Below are 18,574 nucleotides of genomic sequence, written 5' to 3'. Positions count from 1 at the left end.
GAAGAACAGACCATCCTCAACACACTCAGGCACGCCCCAGCAGCGACCAGAAGGTATAGTGTAGTGTGTGTGTGTGTGTGTGTGTGTGTGTGTGTGTTTCTTTCTGTCTTTCACACACCCCTCACCTGTCCCTCACAAAACATCTCTAACTTACACAGATTCTTTCACACACAACTCTCACACTTTGCTTCTCACACTTTCACTCCGTTGCTCATTCTCGTACCTACTTTTCCTCACAATCCTATCTTGACAAAAGCACACACATTCTTCACACAACGTGTGTAGACACGTGTCTCACAAGTGCACAACTACAGACTCCCATATGCATGTTCTAATATTCTCTCAGACACTCAACACAATCGCGCTCAAGTTCCCAGTCTTTCCTATACTCTCTCCCATAGTGTTTGGCATAATCTTTATTACGTAAACTCTCAGTCCTCAGTCCACAGACAGACAGACAGACAGACAGACAGACAGACAGACAGACAGACAGACAGACAGACAGACAGACAGACACACACACACACACACACACACACACACACACACACACACCCCCCTTATTGGCCCTTATCTTCCGGCCCCGCCCCTTGCCGTCTCCGCCCGGTGGCCCCACCCCTCCGACCACGCCCCCTCACTCCCCACGGCCCCGCCCCTTTCCGAGGCCCCGCCCCAAGTGGCCCCGCCCCGGAGGCGGGGCGAGCGGCTCACAGGAGTGGCCGGGCGGCTCCCGCACTTGGCGCGCCGGGGCCGGCGGGGCGCTGCGCCGGAGGCTCCTGTCAGCCGCGGCGGGCACTGCGCTCCGACTGGGGCGGCTGCCGGGCGTCTCGCGGTGTGGCCCAGCGGGCCGCGGGAGTTGGCGAGGATGTGCTCGGCCGGGGAGCTGCTGCGGGGCGGCGGCGGCGGCGGCGGCGGCGGCGACGAGGACCGCGACGAGGACGGCGAGGCGCCGGCGGAGCGGGCGGCGGCGGCGGGGACGGAGCGGGAGCCCGGGGCGAGCCCGCGGCGGCGCGGGCCGCCGCTGGAGGGCAGCGAGCAGGTGAGCGCGGACCCGGGGGGCGGAGGGAGGCGGCTGGGCCCCGGCGTTCCGGGAAGCCGCTCGAGGAGCGGTTGGACGGCGCGGCCGGCGGGCGGGGCCGCGGGGTCCCGGGGCTGAGCCGTCCCCGACGGGGCGGCCGGGCAGGTGCGCCCGCTGGGAACGCCCTGGCCAACGGCCCCTGCCCCGGAGCCTTCCTCACCTGGAAACGCTTTCCTGTAACTTGTCCCCCACCCTCCCCCCCGCCCTCCGCCCCGCGTTTCCGGGCGCTCACCTGGAGTCCCCGCGCGGCGGGGCGCCCTCGCCTCCCCGGCCGGGCGGGCGGGCGGCGCGCGCGGAGGAGCCCGGCGCCCGGAGCTGCCGGGACGGGGACTCTCCCCCCCCCCACACACAGATGGGATCTAAACGTCATCCGAACCCAGAAGAAGAAGAAAAGAACAACACTGGGGCGTTGGGTTGGTCCCCAGGGGAAAGAGTGCCCGGGGGGCTGCGGGGGGCTGCGTCCGATCTGATTAAATAAAGGGAGTGAACGGACATCAGATGAGGCAGGCAGTTTAAAAGATTGGATTTACCTGGGGGTTCACCCACCAACACACTGATAAGACCTTCCAAACCATCCACGACCCGAGTGAGTCTTTCACATCCACACCAAGGCCCAAGGATCTTATCTCAAGGATCTTTGGGATCATCAGTATTGGTATCCGTTACCCCGTTCCTCTCCACGTTTCCTTTTTGGTCACATTTCTCAAACTCCAGGATCATCACAAAATAGGTTTGGAAACTATAACTTTATCTTGTTTTAACATCTAGTGTACACAAAATATGCCTTAGCAGAGGTGATCGCTCTGAGGATCATAGGAGGAGATGGTAACTGCAGCGAGTAACTGACTGAGAGCTAGGAGATCTTCCCGTTTCCCTTCCTCGGTGGTTTTCCTGGGTTAACTTACCAGCATGACTCAGTAAAGTTGTTTCCTCTTCCTTGCTCAACTGGAAGTGGAGAAAACAGCTGCAAGAACTCCCTTGGGGGTGACAGGTGCATCAGAACTTAAGTTTCCCACGCGAATTTTCAAATAATGGTAAAAGCATATGTAAGATACTTGTATTAGGTTGGCGTGAGTTTCATCGATACCGTAATGTAGATAGACCTTATCAAAAACTCTGGTCTTAACCAAAATTGGTAAGGGTCTAAGTAAAATAGATGCAACAGAAAGCTAGGAAACAGATTCCCTGTCTCCTGCTTCCCTCGTGAAATGTCATTTCGTTTTCCTATACTCCCTTGAAGGTGTTATTTTTATTTTATTTTAAACCTCATGGTTTATCTACTCTGATTTCACATACACAATAATTGAAAATCACACCCTACATCGCATTTCATCTTACATCAGCACCAAGAGGCCAAAAAGAAGCAAAAGTAAATAATTATCCAACCCAATCTACTGATGTTAGAAGCAAGCTTTTGTGATAAATCGTTTCTTGGTAATATCACAAAGCCTTGTTTTACTAGCGATTTTAATGCCTGCAAATGAAGTTTAAGATTTCTATGTACTGCCATGTAATGGTGAGAATAATTTTGTCAATTTAAAGATATTTTGAGGGAAAAATATATTCTAAGGACTCGTTTTAGTTTTTATGAAGTGATGTCTTATTCTCTCTTTTTTTTTTGTTCACTTTGTTTTTGTTGCAGGGACAGTGTGGACTCCAAATTATAAATGGAGTAAGTTGTACAACTTGTAATTGATAGCACTTTTTTGTTTTGAGATAGGGTCTTACATACAATGTATCCCTGTTTGGCCTTGAGATCCTCCTCCCTTAGCCTCATGAGCCCTGGGATTGCTGGCGCGCACTCTTTTGCCTAGCTACAGTGAACTTTTCCATGAAAACAATTACACAGGACCAAAGCTAATTAGCTGCTGTCCTTTCTGCTTACCATGCTCACTCAGAGTTCCAGAGGCTTAGCAGCCTGGTGGATATTAAGAGGAAATTGAAGTCAGCAGCCAGCAGATGCCTTCTTATCTCCTTCAGGGTGAGATGGTGTGTTGTAAAGGCAGCTCACTTGTGTTCCCCAGCTCCCTATCAGATCCTCCGTTTTCTGTTATTGCTCGCCTTTCTGTTTCTGTTTACTTCAGTTCCCTTTTTGACAAGAAGCAAGTTTCTTCTGTGAACTGTTTTCCCAGCGAAAACCTTCTCCATATACAGCCTTTTCTTCATTCATTGTTTTACCTTTCCATTTCTGACTGAAAGATATTCTTTTTCCTCAACTTAGAAGACTTCTGCCAAAGTGTATCCTTTTAACATCTGTCTTTGGCTGATTGTTATTAAAATACTAGATCAAAATGTATTTCATGCAATACTGAAATCTGATATTGATACCAAAGTACTGGTTACCATTTATCCTTACGTCCTTTTTTTTTTTTTTTGTCAGTCATGGGGCTTGAACTCTGGCCTGAGCGCTGTCAGCTCAAGGCTAGTGCTTTACTACATGAGCCACAGCGCCACTTCGGTTTTTCTGGTGGCTTATTAGAAATAAGAGTTTCGTGGCTTTTCCTGCTGGGCTGGCTCTGAACCATGATCCTTAAATCTCAGCCTCCTGAGTAGCTAGGATTAGAGGAGTGAGCCACTGGCACCCGGCTTACTTTTGTAAAAGCTAAGTAACTTTCCTCTATCCTTAGGACTTAAATCTTGGCAGGTAGGATGATTAGCAAAGGAGGTCTGATTAAAACTAAATATCACAACAAAGAAAACCTTAGAGAAAGGTTTAAAGTAGGCACCTAGGAGAAATAAGGAAGGAGGCTATCCAAGGGACCGAAGGGATCGGAAATAGCTATTCACAGATGTGTTGACAATTGTGTGCGTGAGTGATGATCCCAGTGTGTTCTTAACAGTGAGGGTGGCTTTATGGAAACCAGTCTGTGACCTTCTGCGTAGCTAGAAGACTAAACATCTCCACACTTTTATTTTGTATTTGTAATGTCAGTGGCATCTGGCCGAGTGCACAGTTCACAGCCTGAATGACTGAAGATGGCCCTCCTCACCCAAAGCAGGGGCCGGTCCCATGGTGCCTGTGGTGACTTCCCATCGTTAACTCTTGATTTCAGAGTCTGATTTATGAAAGTCATGTGACCTCTAATCCTGGCTACTTAGGAGGCTGAGATCTGAGTATCGTTTTTCAAAGCTAGCCTCAGCATGGAAGTCAGTGAGACTTTCATCTCCAAATAATCACGGAAAAGCCAGAAGTGGAGCTGTGACTGAAGTGGTAAAGCTTTAGCCATGAGCACAAAAGCTCAGGGACAGCGCCTAGGCCCTGAATTCAGGCCCTAAAACCAGCACATACCTATACACATTATGTGTATGTACACATTATGTATGTGCGCACATGCACACGCACACACGCATATCTATCTATATGGTGGCTAATATTTCATTCCCCTAATAGTGCACATTTTAAATCATTTCAATCTTTCTTTCATAAGTAATGCTGTATGAAAAAAAAATCTTTCCTTGTAAATCCTCACAATTCTGCCTTGAAACAAACTCTTAGGCATGGAAGAGCTAGATCAGTGAGACAAACTCCTTGAAGCCTCTAAAAACATCACAAAGAAGTTCATTCACTCAAGAAAGGTTGTTTTTTCCTTCATGCAATTGTTTCTAACACATTTATAAGATTATTTCTTTGTTGCTTTGGATATAACCCCTGCTCTCACTGTATTTGATGTTGGCATAATTTGTGGAGGGGAAGGGCAAAAACAAATCGTTTAAATAGAGATAGAGGTGGACCTATTGCAACAATGACATGTACAAGTCGTTATGTCAAAAAAACTTACAACTTTGGGTGGGGAGAAGGAGATGGGAAGGGATGGGAAGGGGAAACAAAGGAGGAGGCAACAATGCTTGATAAGAAATGTACTCATTATCTTGCCCATGTAATTGTAACCCCTCTGTACAGTATTTTCACAAAAAAAAAAAAGTGCATGAGGAGAGTGCCGATTAGTCATCTGGCCAGCAGGGAACACTATCAGTAAGACTGCCATGTTAGGATGTAAAAATTATATATATATCATATATATTCATACTTAAATATTTTTGTCTAGAAATTATAGTATAATGAACTAAATAAATGTCTATATTTTGTGTAAATACATTTATGGTTTTGTTTGCTATTCTATATATCATATCTCTTTGAAATGATTTTATGTACTGTTTGGGCTGTTGTGCTGAAATGATTTTATGTACTGTTTGGGCTGTTGTGCTTTTTTTCCTGATCATTGAATAATCCACTTTCTACTTTCTTTTACAATCCTATAAATTTATAAATCTTGTATATTTTCATATAGACATAAGGGAACAGTTTTGTTTATAAGTCTATAGTAAGCTTTTATATTATTGATACTATGAAAGGCATTTGTCCCATACATTTTCTTGCTGCTAGTTTCCAGCTATTGACTTATATATTTATTGGGGGGTTTTTTTGTTTGTTTTTTGTTTGTTTTTTGGTCAGTTGTGGGGCCTGAACTCTGGGCTTGGGCACTGTCCCTCAGCTCTTCAGCTCAAGACTAGAGCTCTACCACTTGAGCCACAGCGCCACTTCCAGCTTTTTCTGCTTATGTGGTGCTGAGGAATCGAACCCAGGGCCTCATGTATGCAAGGCAAGCACTCTACCACTGAGCCACCTTGCTATCCCAATATATATTTAGTTTTTAACTTTATACCTTTCTGAATTCTAATACTAATAAATACTATTATCTTAGTCTCGACTCTTGCTTACGCTAAAGATATAATCCTCCACTCTTTGGATGAGATACTTTTATTTCCTTTCAATGATAATACCACAGCTCTCTGTCTTATAGTTTGAAATGCCTGGAATAATTAAGGAAATAAGTGAAAGAATTTCTATAACAGTGTTTATCAGAGTTTTCGTGAAATGATCAGTTAAAAAAGATGAAGACAAGCCGGGCGCTGGTGGCTCATGCCTGTAATCCTAGCTACTCAGGAAGCTGAGATCTGAGGATCGCGGTTCAAAGCCAGCCCGGGCAGGAGAGACCGTGAGACTCTTATCTCCAATAAACCACCAGAAAACCGGAAGTGGCGCTGTAGTTCAAGTGGTAGAGCGCTCGCCTTGAGCTGAAGAGCTGAGGGACAGCGCCCAGGCCCAGAGTTCAAGCCCCACGACCGACAAAAAAAAAAAAAAAAAGATGAAGACAGGGCTGGGAAGATGGCTCAGTGGTAATGCTTGACTCATATGCATGAGTCTCTGGGTTTGATTCCTCAGCATCACGTAAACAGAAAAAGCCAGAAGTTGGTGATGTGCCTAAGGTGGTAGAGTGCTAGCCTTGAACGGAAGAGCTGAGCGACAGCACCCAGGCCCAGAGTTCAATCCCCATGACCGACAGAAAAAAAAAAAGAAGAAAGAAAGAAAAGAAAGCAGGAAAGAAAGAAAGAAAGAAATAGTTTGTGTGTCTTTTTTGATCATCATTGGAAATATGTGGAGAAATCTGTGTTAGCACTTAGGGTAACTATAGGTGAATTAATTAGGCCTCTTCTGTGGGCTTCAGTTTCTTCATTAGATTATGATTCCCACCATTCTGCTTAATAGCAGTCATCATTATATCAACCTCGGGAGATTACTGGAGGGATCACATGAGTTAACACTATACAAAGAGCGCAATTAGAGCCATCCCTGGCACATAGCAGCATGCAAGTGTTAACTGTTGGATGTAATTTTCAACCAGAACCTTAATCGAAAATAAATCCAACACAGGTAGTGTTTAAGATTTTCAGCCTTTACAGTTAGAAACCCAGAAAGGAGCCCCAAGAGGAAGGCATTACAAAACAGTGCTTCCTTAACTTGGATGCTTGTAAATTTAATTTCTCATTAAATAGATATTTTGATGCAGTTGGTCTGAGGTAAGAGCTGAAAATTTGCATCTCTCCCAGACTCTCAGCTAATGTCTATGCTGTGCCCACAGACCATACTTTGGCAGGGGAATGAAAGGCAGATAAGCAAACCAATCCACAATATTCATGATACTTGTATTTCAACATGGTAACAAAAGTAGATATATCTGAACATTATTTAAGTATTTTTAGAAGTATTTGGACTCTTTGGAAGATATAAGCCACCCCACCAAGTGATCAAGACTTAATTAGTACCAAGTGATCAAGACTTAATTAGTACCAGCTGACCCTGCTGTTTTTCATTTTTTATCAGTATCTGAAGTAGAACCTTTAAATCAGTAGTTCTCAACTGAGGGTAATTTTGCCTCAGAGAAGACTGACAAAAGTAATTTCTAATTGTTCAGAGTAGCAGAGTACTACTGGAATCCAATAGGAAGGGGGCTAGGATACTAGAAAATATTCCATAATGCACAAAATAATCCCCTACGCAAAGTATTGCTCAGCCCAAAATGTCAATGACGTCAATCCTATCTAAAAAGCATGATGGAACTGGCCACTAGTGGCTCATGCCTGTAATCCTACTACTCAAGAGGCTGAGATCTGAGATATATTTACTGAAATCACAGAGAGAATGGGAAATAAATGGAGTAATTTTGTTTGTTGGTTGGTCGTGGGACCAGAACTCTGGGCCTGGGCAATGTCCCTGAGCTCTTCAGCTCAAGGCTAGCCCTCTACCACTTGAGCCACAGCCCCACTTCTAGTTTTCTGGTGGTTTATTGGAGATAAGAGTCTCATGGCCTTTCCTGCCCAGGCTGGCTTTGAACCTTGATCCTCGGCTCTGAGCTGCCTGAGTAGCTAGGATTACAGACGTGAACCACGGTGCCCGGCTGAAATAATTTTTTTTAAGCTGGAGTACTGTTAACCAAAGACATAGGTACAACTTGTTACCTGCCTAAGAGTAATGAATAACTTTATCTTATTCTAGTGCTGTTGGCACACATCTTTAATCCTTGGTACTTGTGAGACTGAGTTCTGAGTGTAGAAGTTTAGAGCCGCCTCAGGCAGGAAAGACTGTGAGACTTTTATCTCCAATTACCTACCAAGAAAGCTGAAAGCGAAGCTGTGGCTGAAATGGTAGTAAGGTAGTCTTGAGCAAAAAGATCAGGTCAGTGACAAAGGCCCTGAGTTAAGCCTTAGGATCAGCACACAGAAAACAACAACAACAACAAAACACATAATGATTAAATTGTTTTAGGTTGTCCAAAAGGTGATCAAAATTATTTAGAATCTGCATTTCAAATGGATAGTATTCCTTTTCTTTGTGTTTCATTCCTGTGCAACTTACTTAATTTGCTCATCCTTAAATTCCTTTTCTGCTTCTTTCCTACCACCCTTCTCCTTTCTATTCATATTCAGGCTCACTTTCCAATTGTGTTTCTTCCCTAATCATCTGCCACCTTCTTCTTCATCTTTTTTTTTTTTTTTACTTTCTCTTCTCCTACATCTTCCTCTTTGTAGGTGAACATTATGAAAAATGAAGGTGTTGTGGCAGTATAACTGTTTAAATCCTGGCTTTACTACTTTATTAGCCTGATCCTGATTACTTTAATCCCTCAGAGACTCAGTTTCCTCATTTGTAATAGGAATGGTAATGTGCCGGTCTTTGTATAGAAGATGCCTAGCAGATAGTAGGCTCTCGCTAAATATTAGCTCCTTATTTCTTCTTTACCTTCTCTCTTCTCACGTTTTCCTCTAATTAACGTACCATGATAGCAATCTACATAAGTAGAAACTGTATTATTTATTTGCACCTCTTAAGCCTCAGCTTCTATCTTCTCTGGCCTTAAGTCTTATCTTGCATAGGGAATACTGGTCTTCAAAAAGCTACCAGTTATGCTTTGATTCATCGTGTGTGTGTGTGTGTGTGTGTGTGTGTGTGTGTGTGTGTGTGTGTGTGTTTGATAAGACATTTGAAAAGTAGTTTCATTTGAGCAATTGAAGCTACAGTTTTCTGTTCTCTGATTTATTTTTCTCATATTCAGTATTCCTCTCCACCCTCATGTACCTTATTATTGGCAAATTTGCCTAACCTTGGCATGGAAAGAGGAAATGACCAGTCCAATTTGTTGCTGTTTTCTTACAGCAACAGAGTTTCAGATCTAGAAGAAATCAGGGTGTAAATGTTTTGAACTTCATGGAAAGTAAGGGATACAATTATTAATAATAGCTAAGCATAGTGTGATTAAATTTAAACATAATGTTATTAAAATTAAATGCTCACTTGTGGTTGTTACTAGATTTCCTTGATGCAAATTTTGTATTATCTGTGTTTGAAATTTTGTTCATTCTTTCAGTTAATCAAAAAGTTTTTGTTTTTTTGTTTTTTGCCAGTTCTAGGGCTTGAACTCTGTCCCTCAGCCTCTTCTACTTGAGCTGCACAGCACCACTTCCAGCTTTTTTGAATAGTTTGTTGGAGATAAAAGTCTCACTGACTTTCTGCCTGGGCTGGCCACAACCGAGATCCTCAGATCTCAGCCTCCTGGGTAGCTAGGATTACAGATGTGAGCCACCAGGGCCCTGCTTAGAAAATGGTTACTTTTTTTATCCCCTTATCTTACTGGTATGTTCAATGTAAAGAGGTAGAGAATTTAGTATGACACCTTGTGCACTGCAGATTTCATAAGCCTGACTGATTAAGAATCCCTTATTATATAGCTTTAAGAAATAATAACCAATAGCAGAAGGTAAGTTTTAACTACTGTAAATTGAGAATTATACGAGAAAGCTATTTTTGATGTTAGGCTTTGTTGATTTAAAATAGACTCATCTAGAAACATCCAGCATACAAAGTAGTTAGCAGTATTACCAGATATGTTTTTTTGGTTTTTGTTTGTTTGTTTTGTCCGTTGTAGGGCTTGAACTCTGGGCCTGGGCACTGTCCTGGAGCTCTTCAGCTCAAGGCTAGCACTCTATCTCTTGAGCTACAGAGCCACTTCAGGTTTTCTGGTATTTAATTGGAGATAAGAGTCTCATAGACTTTTCCTGTCCAAGCTGGCTTTGAACTGCGATCCTCAGATCTCAGCCTCCTGAGTAGCTAGGATTACAGGTGTGGCCACCAGCACCTGGCTGTTTTTGTTCTTTTTTCAAAAATTTTAGGAAAAGTACTAAATGCACAAATGTCTAGTCCACACTTTGAATTAAGAAGGTGGCTGAAATCAGTCATATTCTCTGCTTTCTGACCCACTATCATCTACCAGGAGGTCAAGTAAAGCCCTTGTTTCTGTTAATTTCATTATCTTTTAACTCACCACTGCTTTCTTTTTTTGAGGGTCCGGTTGTGGGGCCTGAACTCTGGGCCTGGGCACTGTCCCTCAGCTCTTCAGCTCAAGGCTAGCACTCTACCACTTGAGCCACAGCGCCACTTCTGGCTTTTTTCTTTTTGTTTATGTGGTGCTGAGGAATCGATCCCCAGGGCCTCATGCATGCAAGGCAAGCACTCTACCACTGAGTCACCTTCTCAGCCCACCACTGCTTTCTTTAACACTACAGTGTTCACAGGTTTGATTGATAGTAGTTTGCAGCTATGCACTATGATTTTAAAAGCATTTAAATAGTCAAAGTTTAAGTGAAAGATAAAAATAAAAGCTTTAATATATAATATTACTGAAAATCTGGTTGGTAGTCTCATTGATTTGTATCCTTCCTCTCAATGCTTTCTTTTTCTTTATTAGTTCTTTACAGTTTGGTGAGATATAAGTATAAAAGAATGCCATAGTTGCATTTAATAATAAAAAACAAAGTGATAAATTTGGTGGTAAATAATTTATAAATTATAGAATATATAATGTTGTGATTAGGTCAAGCCTTATATAATTAGCAAATATTTATGTGGTTCTGACCATTTCAGATTAGAGATTCTTAATCTGAGTCACAGCTGGTCAGTTTCATTGTTGAGATCCAAACCATATTTAAACATACTTAACCACTAAGCCAATGTTTGGCCACAAAATCAATGTAATGGATTGCAAACAAATAAGATAGGACAAGACAGGTGTTGTCAGAATGTATCACACCTAGGAGGAGGGTCAGTTTGTGGACCTTTATTATGTGCTGGGTTAAAATATAAAATATATTTCTTAGGGATCATAGTCTCAATCACTGCACCCAAACAACCAGCTCAGTTCTAGCTCCTGACCTCTGCATGGAATTTATCATTTCTTGGCAAATCTTCATTAGCATCAGTTTAACTGCCATTTATTTCTTCTGAGATCCCAGCTCTGACTCTTCTATGAAAAGAACCTCATATCCCACTACCTCTGTTCTAATGTCCTATTTTATTTTCCTCATAACTCTTCTCACTATTTATAAGTATCTTGTTCATTATTACACGTGTTTATTCTGTCATTCCCTACTCCCTTCTTTCTACAAGCTCACCCTAAAACAGTTTCCAAGAGAATAGCGATTACTTGGTCTGGAAAATGCTTCAGAAAAGTACATTGGCATCTGTGAGGTAATGTAGAATCTGTCAAAATTTTGTTTCAAAAAGACACTGCTGTTAAGAACTCAATGCTTTTGCCAAAGCAGTGTGTCTACCCAGGCAAATTTATCATGATGGAAATTAACTTCAAAAAGGAAGAAATTTGTATGTGTGTAAAACAGAAACATATTCTCTTGTTGGAATCAACAGAAAAGAGAGTGATATGCACTGAGCTTAAAAGATTGCTGTGAAACGCTGGTAGAAATTTAGGCAAGGAAGGCCAGGCATGGTGCCCTACTCTGGCTGAGGCAGGAAGATAATGAGTTCAAGGCCAGACTGAGCTAAACAGGAAGTTTTAGGCTACCTTTAATACAAAGTTAGATGTAGACTCAGTTGCTCTCCAGGTGTTTTCACTCCAGAGGCAGGAGATCCTGGAGGAAAACCAAACTCAGGACAAATAATGATGAGTTTGAAACTGGGCGTATTGAATTTATAAGGGTATACACAACATGAAATTTTGTATTTTCAGTTTGGACATACAAGTCTAAAAACTAGAATTGCCTGAATTGAGAAATCATGCTTAAAATATAGAACTATGAATCTTTTATAAAAAAGAATGATTTAATTTGGTTACACATAGGTAGAGAAATGGAATTGTAAATATGGAATTTGTGTATATTTCTTTATATACTCAGCAGCTTAGTGGCTAGAAGTATAGATTATTTACCTCGTGTACCCTACAGCACTTACCTTGCTTATTTGGGGCAATTATTGTTTATTAAATTGATGACAAGGCCTATTTTGCAAGCTTCCATATTATATGAATCAAGGATTGTGACTTACAAGAGCTAGAGTTTAGTCACAAAGATACTTGATACAGAGGAAGAAGGTTACACACAGCAAGACGTGTGGTTTCCTGAAAGATAGCTGCTGTCAGTCAGTCTACCTACCAGTCAGGTCTCTGCAAGCTTACCACAAGTAAGGCATTGCACATCTTGAATAAATGCAGGTGCAAACCATGCTGACAGGAGAGGCTCATAACTTTGGAATGTAACTATAGACTATCATGTTAAGCAGAAAACTTCTAGTCGTTTTTGCTACCTCACCATTCACCTAAAATTAAAACAACTCATCAAAGCTAATGACATTTACATACTGTGTCTCAAAGAATTTCTTCCTTAAGGAATGTCATACTTTTCTTTATAAGACTAGATTCCTGCAGATTCTTTAGTTCTGTAAATAATTAAAAGCTGTTTAAACCTTTTCCCTATTTAGTTCAAATGATTGAAAACGTAATAGACATTTCATTTAATAACAATTGCACCACAGTGGTTGTTTCAGAACTGCAAAAAACATTAGATAACTCACTAGATTTGACAGAAATTAGTACCCAAAACTAATAGTTTTTGTTGTACAGGACATAGTAAACAACTATAACCATTGCTATACAAATGACACTTTCCTAGTTTTTTGAAAAATTATCAGATTCATAAGTACTGTTATATGAGTATTTGATATGAGATAAAATGAGATTCCATTATAGATTGTAGTAAGAAATTTATAATTTTTATTCCTTTTTTTTTTGTCGGTTGTGGGGCTTGAACTCTGGGCTTGGGCGCTGTCTGTGTTCTTCAGCTCAAGGCGAGCGCTCTACTGCTGGAGTCACAATGCCACTTCTGAGAAGTTAATTTTTAGAGGAAACTTATTTCTAATAAGCAGACTTCTATTAGACATACCAATATGTTTAACACTACAAGATTGAAAATATATACATAACATATAAACCATTTTTTTCAGACTTCTTTAAAGCTATGCTTTCTTGGCCTATATACAGATTTAAAACTCCCTTCAGGAAATTTTGGAGAAAGGTGTTCACAAAGTCACAAATGTTGATTATTACACTTGTAGCATAATAAGTGCTCTACCATTTGAGCCACAACTCTAGTCCATCTTGCTTTTATTTTTCAAATAGAGTTTTGCTTTTTTGCCCAGATGGCCTGGACAGTGATACTCCTATTTATACTTCCCTACGTAGTGCATACCACCACATCCAGAGTTTAGTTGATTGAGATGGAAGTCACACTAATGTTTTGCTGAGGCTAGCCTCTAACTACAGACCTCACAATTTTAGCCTTCTAAGTTTCTAGGATTGAGCCAACAAGTCCAACTTTGCTTATCTTTTTCAACAGATTACAGTTAAACAACCAGAATGCCAGCATAACTGAGATACTGAGTGCTTTTAGGAGCAGTCCTTATGTAGGCAGTGTCTCTGATTCTATCTTGTACCTTTGTTTTGCAGTGTCTTCCTTTTCTTGGTTTCTTTTTTTTTTTGGGGGGGGGGTGGGGGAGGGTTTGGCCGTAGGGCCTGAACTCTGGGCCTGGGTGCTGTCCCTCAGCTCTTCAGCTCAAGGCTAGCGCTCTACCACTTGAGCCACAACGCCACTTCTGGCTTTTTTCTTTTTGCTTATGTGGTGCTGAGGAATTGAAGCCAGGGCCTCAGGCATGCAAGGCAAGCACTCCACCACTGAGCCATCTTCCCAGCCCCCCTTTTCTTGGTTTCTAAAACAAAGTATGACTAGCCTAATATGCCAGTGGTGTTCCAATTAGGATCTCTTCTTTTTTTTTTTCTTTTGATTTAGGAGTGAAAAGGTGTGCTATAGTATGAAACCATGATGCACAGTTAAAATGATAGACTGTTACAGAGCTAAAGTTATAACTAATACAGATGCTTTCGAAGTTCATAAATAATTTCACAGTTCAGGTTGTCATGTGCTTATCTTCCCTTTCTATAATTCATTGTCTTACTGGTGTTTAATGAATGTGAGACTCCTGTTTCTCCCCCCCCCCCAAAAAAAAAAATCTTTTTCTGTTGAGAAGTTGAATGGGATGATAGAGTGGGTTAAATGGCACAAAGTTCTATTTATGTTAAGGGAAAAAACTGGTAGGTCCTCAGAAACTGACTCCCAACTCCTTTCTGTCATCCTTCTTTTCCCTTTGTATCTCCTGTAACTCAGTTCATCAGAAGATTTTATCTATAAAAGAAGGCTTTCTCTAATCAGTGGGTCACATTCTGCTCATGTTAGAAACTCTTTGTTCATAGGCACTATTTTTTTTCTGATTCTTTACCATAAACAAAATCCATTCAAATTACTTTCATTGGAAGTGTTAAGATCACAGCTAGAGAATAGTTCACTCTATAATTAATCTTTTAACAAAACCCTTCATGAAAGCCTTTTTTATTTTTTTTACATTATATATTTGTACTTCTCAGCTAGCATACCAAACTAGACTCAGTAGTAGTTTCCCTACTCCCAATCTTAGAAGAAATATTTCCTTTTCTGTAAATTCATTATTCCCATAGGAAAAGGGTCTAAGCACATTACTACTGAAGTCAGGAAGTTCCAAGGGAGAAGAGTTAGTTATTTTATGGCCAAATAATATACATGTTCTCCCACTAGAATACTGAATAAAATGGCTGGCGGCCTCTGAAGTTTCCTGTGTGGTTAGTCTTTATGCTAATTTATGTGGCTTTTTTCTGATAGGATGATATTAAAGATGGATTTTTGGCTGCTTCATTTTTGTATTCATTTTATGTATTCATTCATGTACTAGGGAATTGAACCTAGGGCCTCACCTCTCGGCGTTGCTAAGCAAGCATCGTCCATCTTGAGCAGGTCTCCAGCCTCCTTTTTAATTAGTTACTTTTGCTGTAGGGTCATGCTTGTTTGGCCAGCTGTGCTGGGCTACAATCCTTTTACTTGTGTTTTCCCAAGTCCCCAGGGATTACAGGTACTAGCCACATTGCCTAGCCTCTGGTTTAGATAAAAGTCTCACAAACTTTTTCTGCCTAGACCAGCCTCAAACCACAGTTCCCTGATCTCTGCCTCCTAGGTAGCTAGGATTACAGGCTAGAGCCACTGTGTCCACTTTGTCTTTTTTTTTTTTTTAAGAAAAGGAAAGGAAAAATGCAAATGTTGGTCAAATCACAAGCATCACAAGCATCACAATTGAAATTAGATGCAGTAATGTATGACCAGCCAAATGTAAACCACAAAACTATTATAAAGTATGTATTTTTTAATCAAGTGTAACTGTTTGAATTATCAGTTCTTACATATTAAACATGATTACAGTACTGATTTTTGTATTGATTCCAATGCATATAGTATAAAGCTTGCCCAAATGTGTCTCTTTCCCTCCACCAATTGTGAGTTGATCTTGGCAAAATTATATATTCTCTCAGTTTCCTTTAGGTTCTGAAAATCAAAGCACATCCTAGATACGTAATAGGTGTTAGTTACTTTTTATTAGAAAATGTGTTGTAAAATAAGTTCAAAACTTCCAATATCTAAATGTTGTTTTCAACTTTTAAAGGTTCAGCTTTTCAGGAAAAGAGGAATAAAAAGCAAGAAATACATCTTTACAAGTGACTGAATGTTAGAGTAAAGGCGTTTTGCCAAAGAATCAGCTTGTTATGGGTGATGTAAGCATCTAGCCTATTACATAATAACACAAAAGTAGTTTAAACTATAAAACACTTACCACATATCCACTAAAAATGTACTTGATAAATGCTAACCTCTTGAAGTTAAGGATGTATAGTCATTTATCTGATACATTATTGGCACAAGGGAAGTTTGATTTAGTTCTATTAAATATAAGTGTCTTTAAAGCAAAATTATAAATGTTGTGCTGAATTTAAATGATAGCTTAAGGTAGTTTCCTTCATTTTTATTCATAGTTATGTCTTTGTCCTGTGGGCTATAAAGGAATTAACTTGAGTGGAAAGTAGAATGTCACTTTAATGGCTCACACAGCATTCTTGTTTGAATTATGACACTTTTGCATCTTTTCAGAACTTTTCTAGAGGGTTGTAAATACTAATAAAAGGTATTTTAGTTATGCTTAAATACTGTTTAACAGATAGATGTATGATGCTTGATATATTAAACACAAATAAGAGTAAAAAAGTACTGTCCTGAGATCCAAATTTCCCACTAAATTTCCTTAAGCTTAATGAAAAAAAATGAATTAATTAGGGCAAAAGTACTTGATAGACTGCTGGGCAAAGAAGGAATTGCCTTTTTAATGGTTTGTTTGAGAAGTAATTAAGGAGGAGGAAAAGAAAGCCATCAATCTTGTGAAAATTTTATTGGTGAATATTTAGAAAGTATTAATAGAAACTCTGATTAAATAAACCTCAGAAGTCAAACTTTTATTCCCAGAAGTTGACAGTCACAGGGCATGAAACCAATAATAAGTACATGCTTAAAGTTCGAAGACATTTCAGAAAACTAGTTATCAGCCATCCAATATTTACTAGTTCAGCCTTCTGGAAATTGACCTTTAACTCACTATCACAAGTAACTGATACCCAGAAATAACCAGTGTAGGACTTTCAGAACAATGAAGACTCTTTCCCTAGCAAAATATCAATTAACTGGCAAAATAAATGAAATATTTAGCAAAGTAAAATGACACTCTTTTACAGTCTTTGGAATCATCCTAAGGTCATATAGCAAATGGAGAAACATTCATTCAAGGAAACCTACTTAATTTTAGAACAGCATTGATGGTACTTGAGCCACATCCCATCCCAGTGTTACAGAATCCCTACCCTCAAAAGAATGGGCCGACTCCCAGTCTAGGGTTACAATTTCTTCCTGGAAAGCTAGGCCCATTCTCATCTTTTTACTCTTCCCTCCATGCTCCATTTACAGATACTCTCTTCTAAGTACTCATCGCTAAGAGGACCAAGTATCTGTTTCTCCAAACTGCCTTCACTCCAGTTCAGCTAGCCAGGAACACTGAAGCCCGAGCTCTACCATAGTTCACTGTGAGGCAGTTTCCATACCATGAAAGACAAGCCAAGAAGATCAAGGGCTTTCTTTTCCCCAACCCCAGGGCCTAATATTAGAACATGTTGCCATCTGAGAGAAAATGAGTTACTATACCAAACCAGTGCAAATGATGCAGGAGCTGTACCCAGGAAGAAAGATAGGCCATAGACGTGAAGAGTCCTGATGTTATTTGGAAAGGGGAGTAGAGAATTCTGTGCCTAATGTTATGGCTGAAAACAACACAGATCTTGGTGAAGAGCAATTAAAAGGAAACTAGTAACTCCATAGTATATCAAAACAGAGCTAGCCAGGGAAAGAATCAGCCAAGAACAGCAACCCTCCTGGGTTGGAATCAACTCTGAGGGTCAGGAAAGCAGGGTTTATGTGCTAGGCTGCACCCAGTCAGGAGCAGTCTTGGGAGGATGTGGGGTAGACTTGAAAGCATTTTGCATTCTGCTTTGGAGACCCATTAGCACAAAACAAAACCTCAATTTCACAAAGGACTTAAATGTAGTCTCTAACAAAACAATGAACAATAAGCTACTCTGACCCAGGGCAGCTCCTAGGAAATGAGCCTGTGGAATAAAACCTTGGTAGTCTGGGAAACTATGTACATGCCCAAGGCAAAACTTCCCAGGGCAGTGAGAGTGGGGACTTTCAAGCTGCTATTTCCCTATCAGCACATAGGGCAATCGTGCAAAATCTCTGAACATGAATAATGGTCTCCAAGACACCCTTTTATTATTTAACAGTGATAAAGATAAAAGGCTGGGTGGAGGGCTAAGCATACCCGTCAACCAATAAATGGTTTGTATTAACCCATGGGAACCCCTACGTAAATGAGACTGAAAAATAAAAATGTGAGCAAACAGACTGTAGGATTCATCCAGCAACTCACTAAGTAAATAAGCAAACCACTACTACCACCCCAGTGGCTATGGGAGATAGGGAAATCAATATCTACTGCTGCTAAAGTACATTATCTAAAATATCCATCTGTCCAAAAATACAGATCATGAGATCTGGAGAAAAACATAACAAAGCAGGAAAATGTATAAGAGCAGTGTAGTCAACAGAATCCACTTTTGACAGGGAACACATGATACAGTTTGCTAACGAAGACTTCAGGCATGGCAACATACACCTTTGATTCTAGAACCCAGGAGGTAGAGGTGAGGTAGGAAGATCACAAGTATAAGACCTGCCTGTGCTACATAGCAAGACACTGTCTTGGGGAGGGTGGGCCTGGGGGGGGGGAAGCAACTCAAAAACTACTACCATTTTTAAACTAAAGAAAATAATGCTTAAAAAAATGAAAGAGCAGTGTGT

At 40.7% G+C, this 18,574-nt stretch overlaps 1 protein-coding gene across 1 annotated transcript in view; it reads left to right on the top strand.

The window, feature by feature from the left end:
- Positions 1 to 737: 737 nt before the first annotated feature.
- Positions 738 to 18,574, top strand: part of Fam241a (family with sequence similarity 241 member A) — a 29,227-nt gene continuing 11,390 nt past the window's right edge. Inside the window, exon 1 of the mRNA XM_042701842.1 lies at positions 738 to 1,039. Coding sequence (XP_042557776.1) covers positions 866 to 1,039 — 174 coding nt within the window. The 5' untranslated portion in view covers positions 738 to 865. The remainder of the gene's footprint in view (positions 1,040 to 18,574) is intronic.

The sequence above is a fragment of the Dipodomys spectabilis genome, unplaced genomic scaffold, assembly GCF_019054845.1.
Source record: "Dipodomys spectabilis isolate Male_0828 unplaced genomic scaffold, ASM1905484v1 ptg000297l, whole genome shotgun sequence".
Taxonomy (NCBI): Eukaryota; Metazoa; Chordata; class Mammalia; order Rodentia; family Heteromyidae; genus Dipodomys; species Dipodomys spectabilis.
The sequence above is the reverse complement of the archived record's forward strand: the minus strand, read 5'-3'. Positions and strand labels throughout refer to the sequence as shown.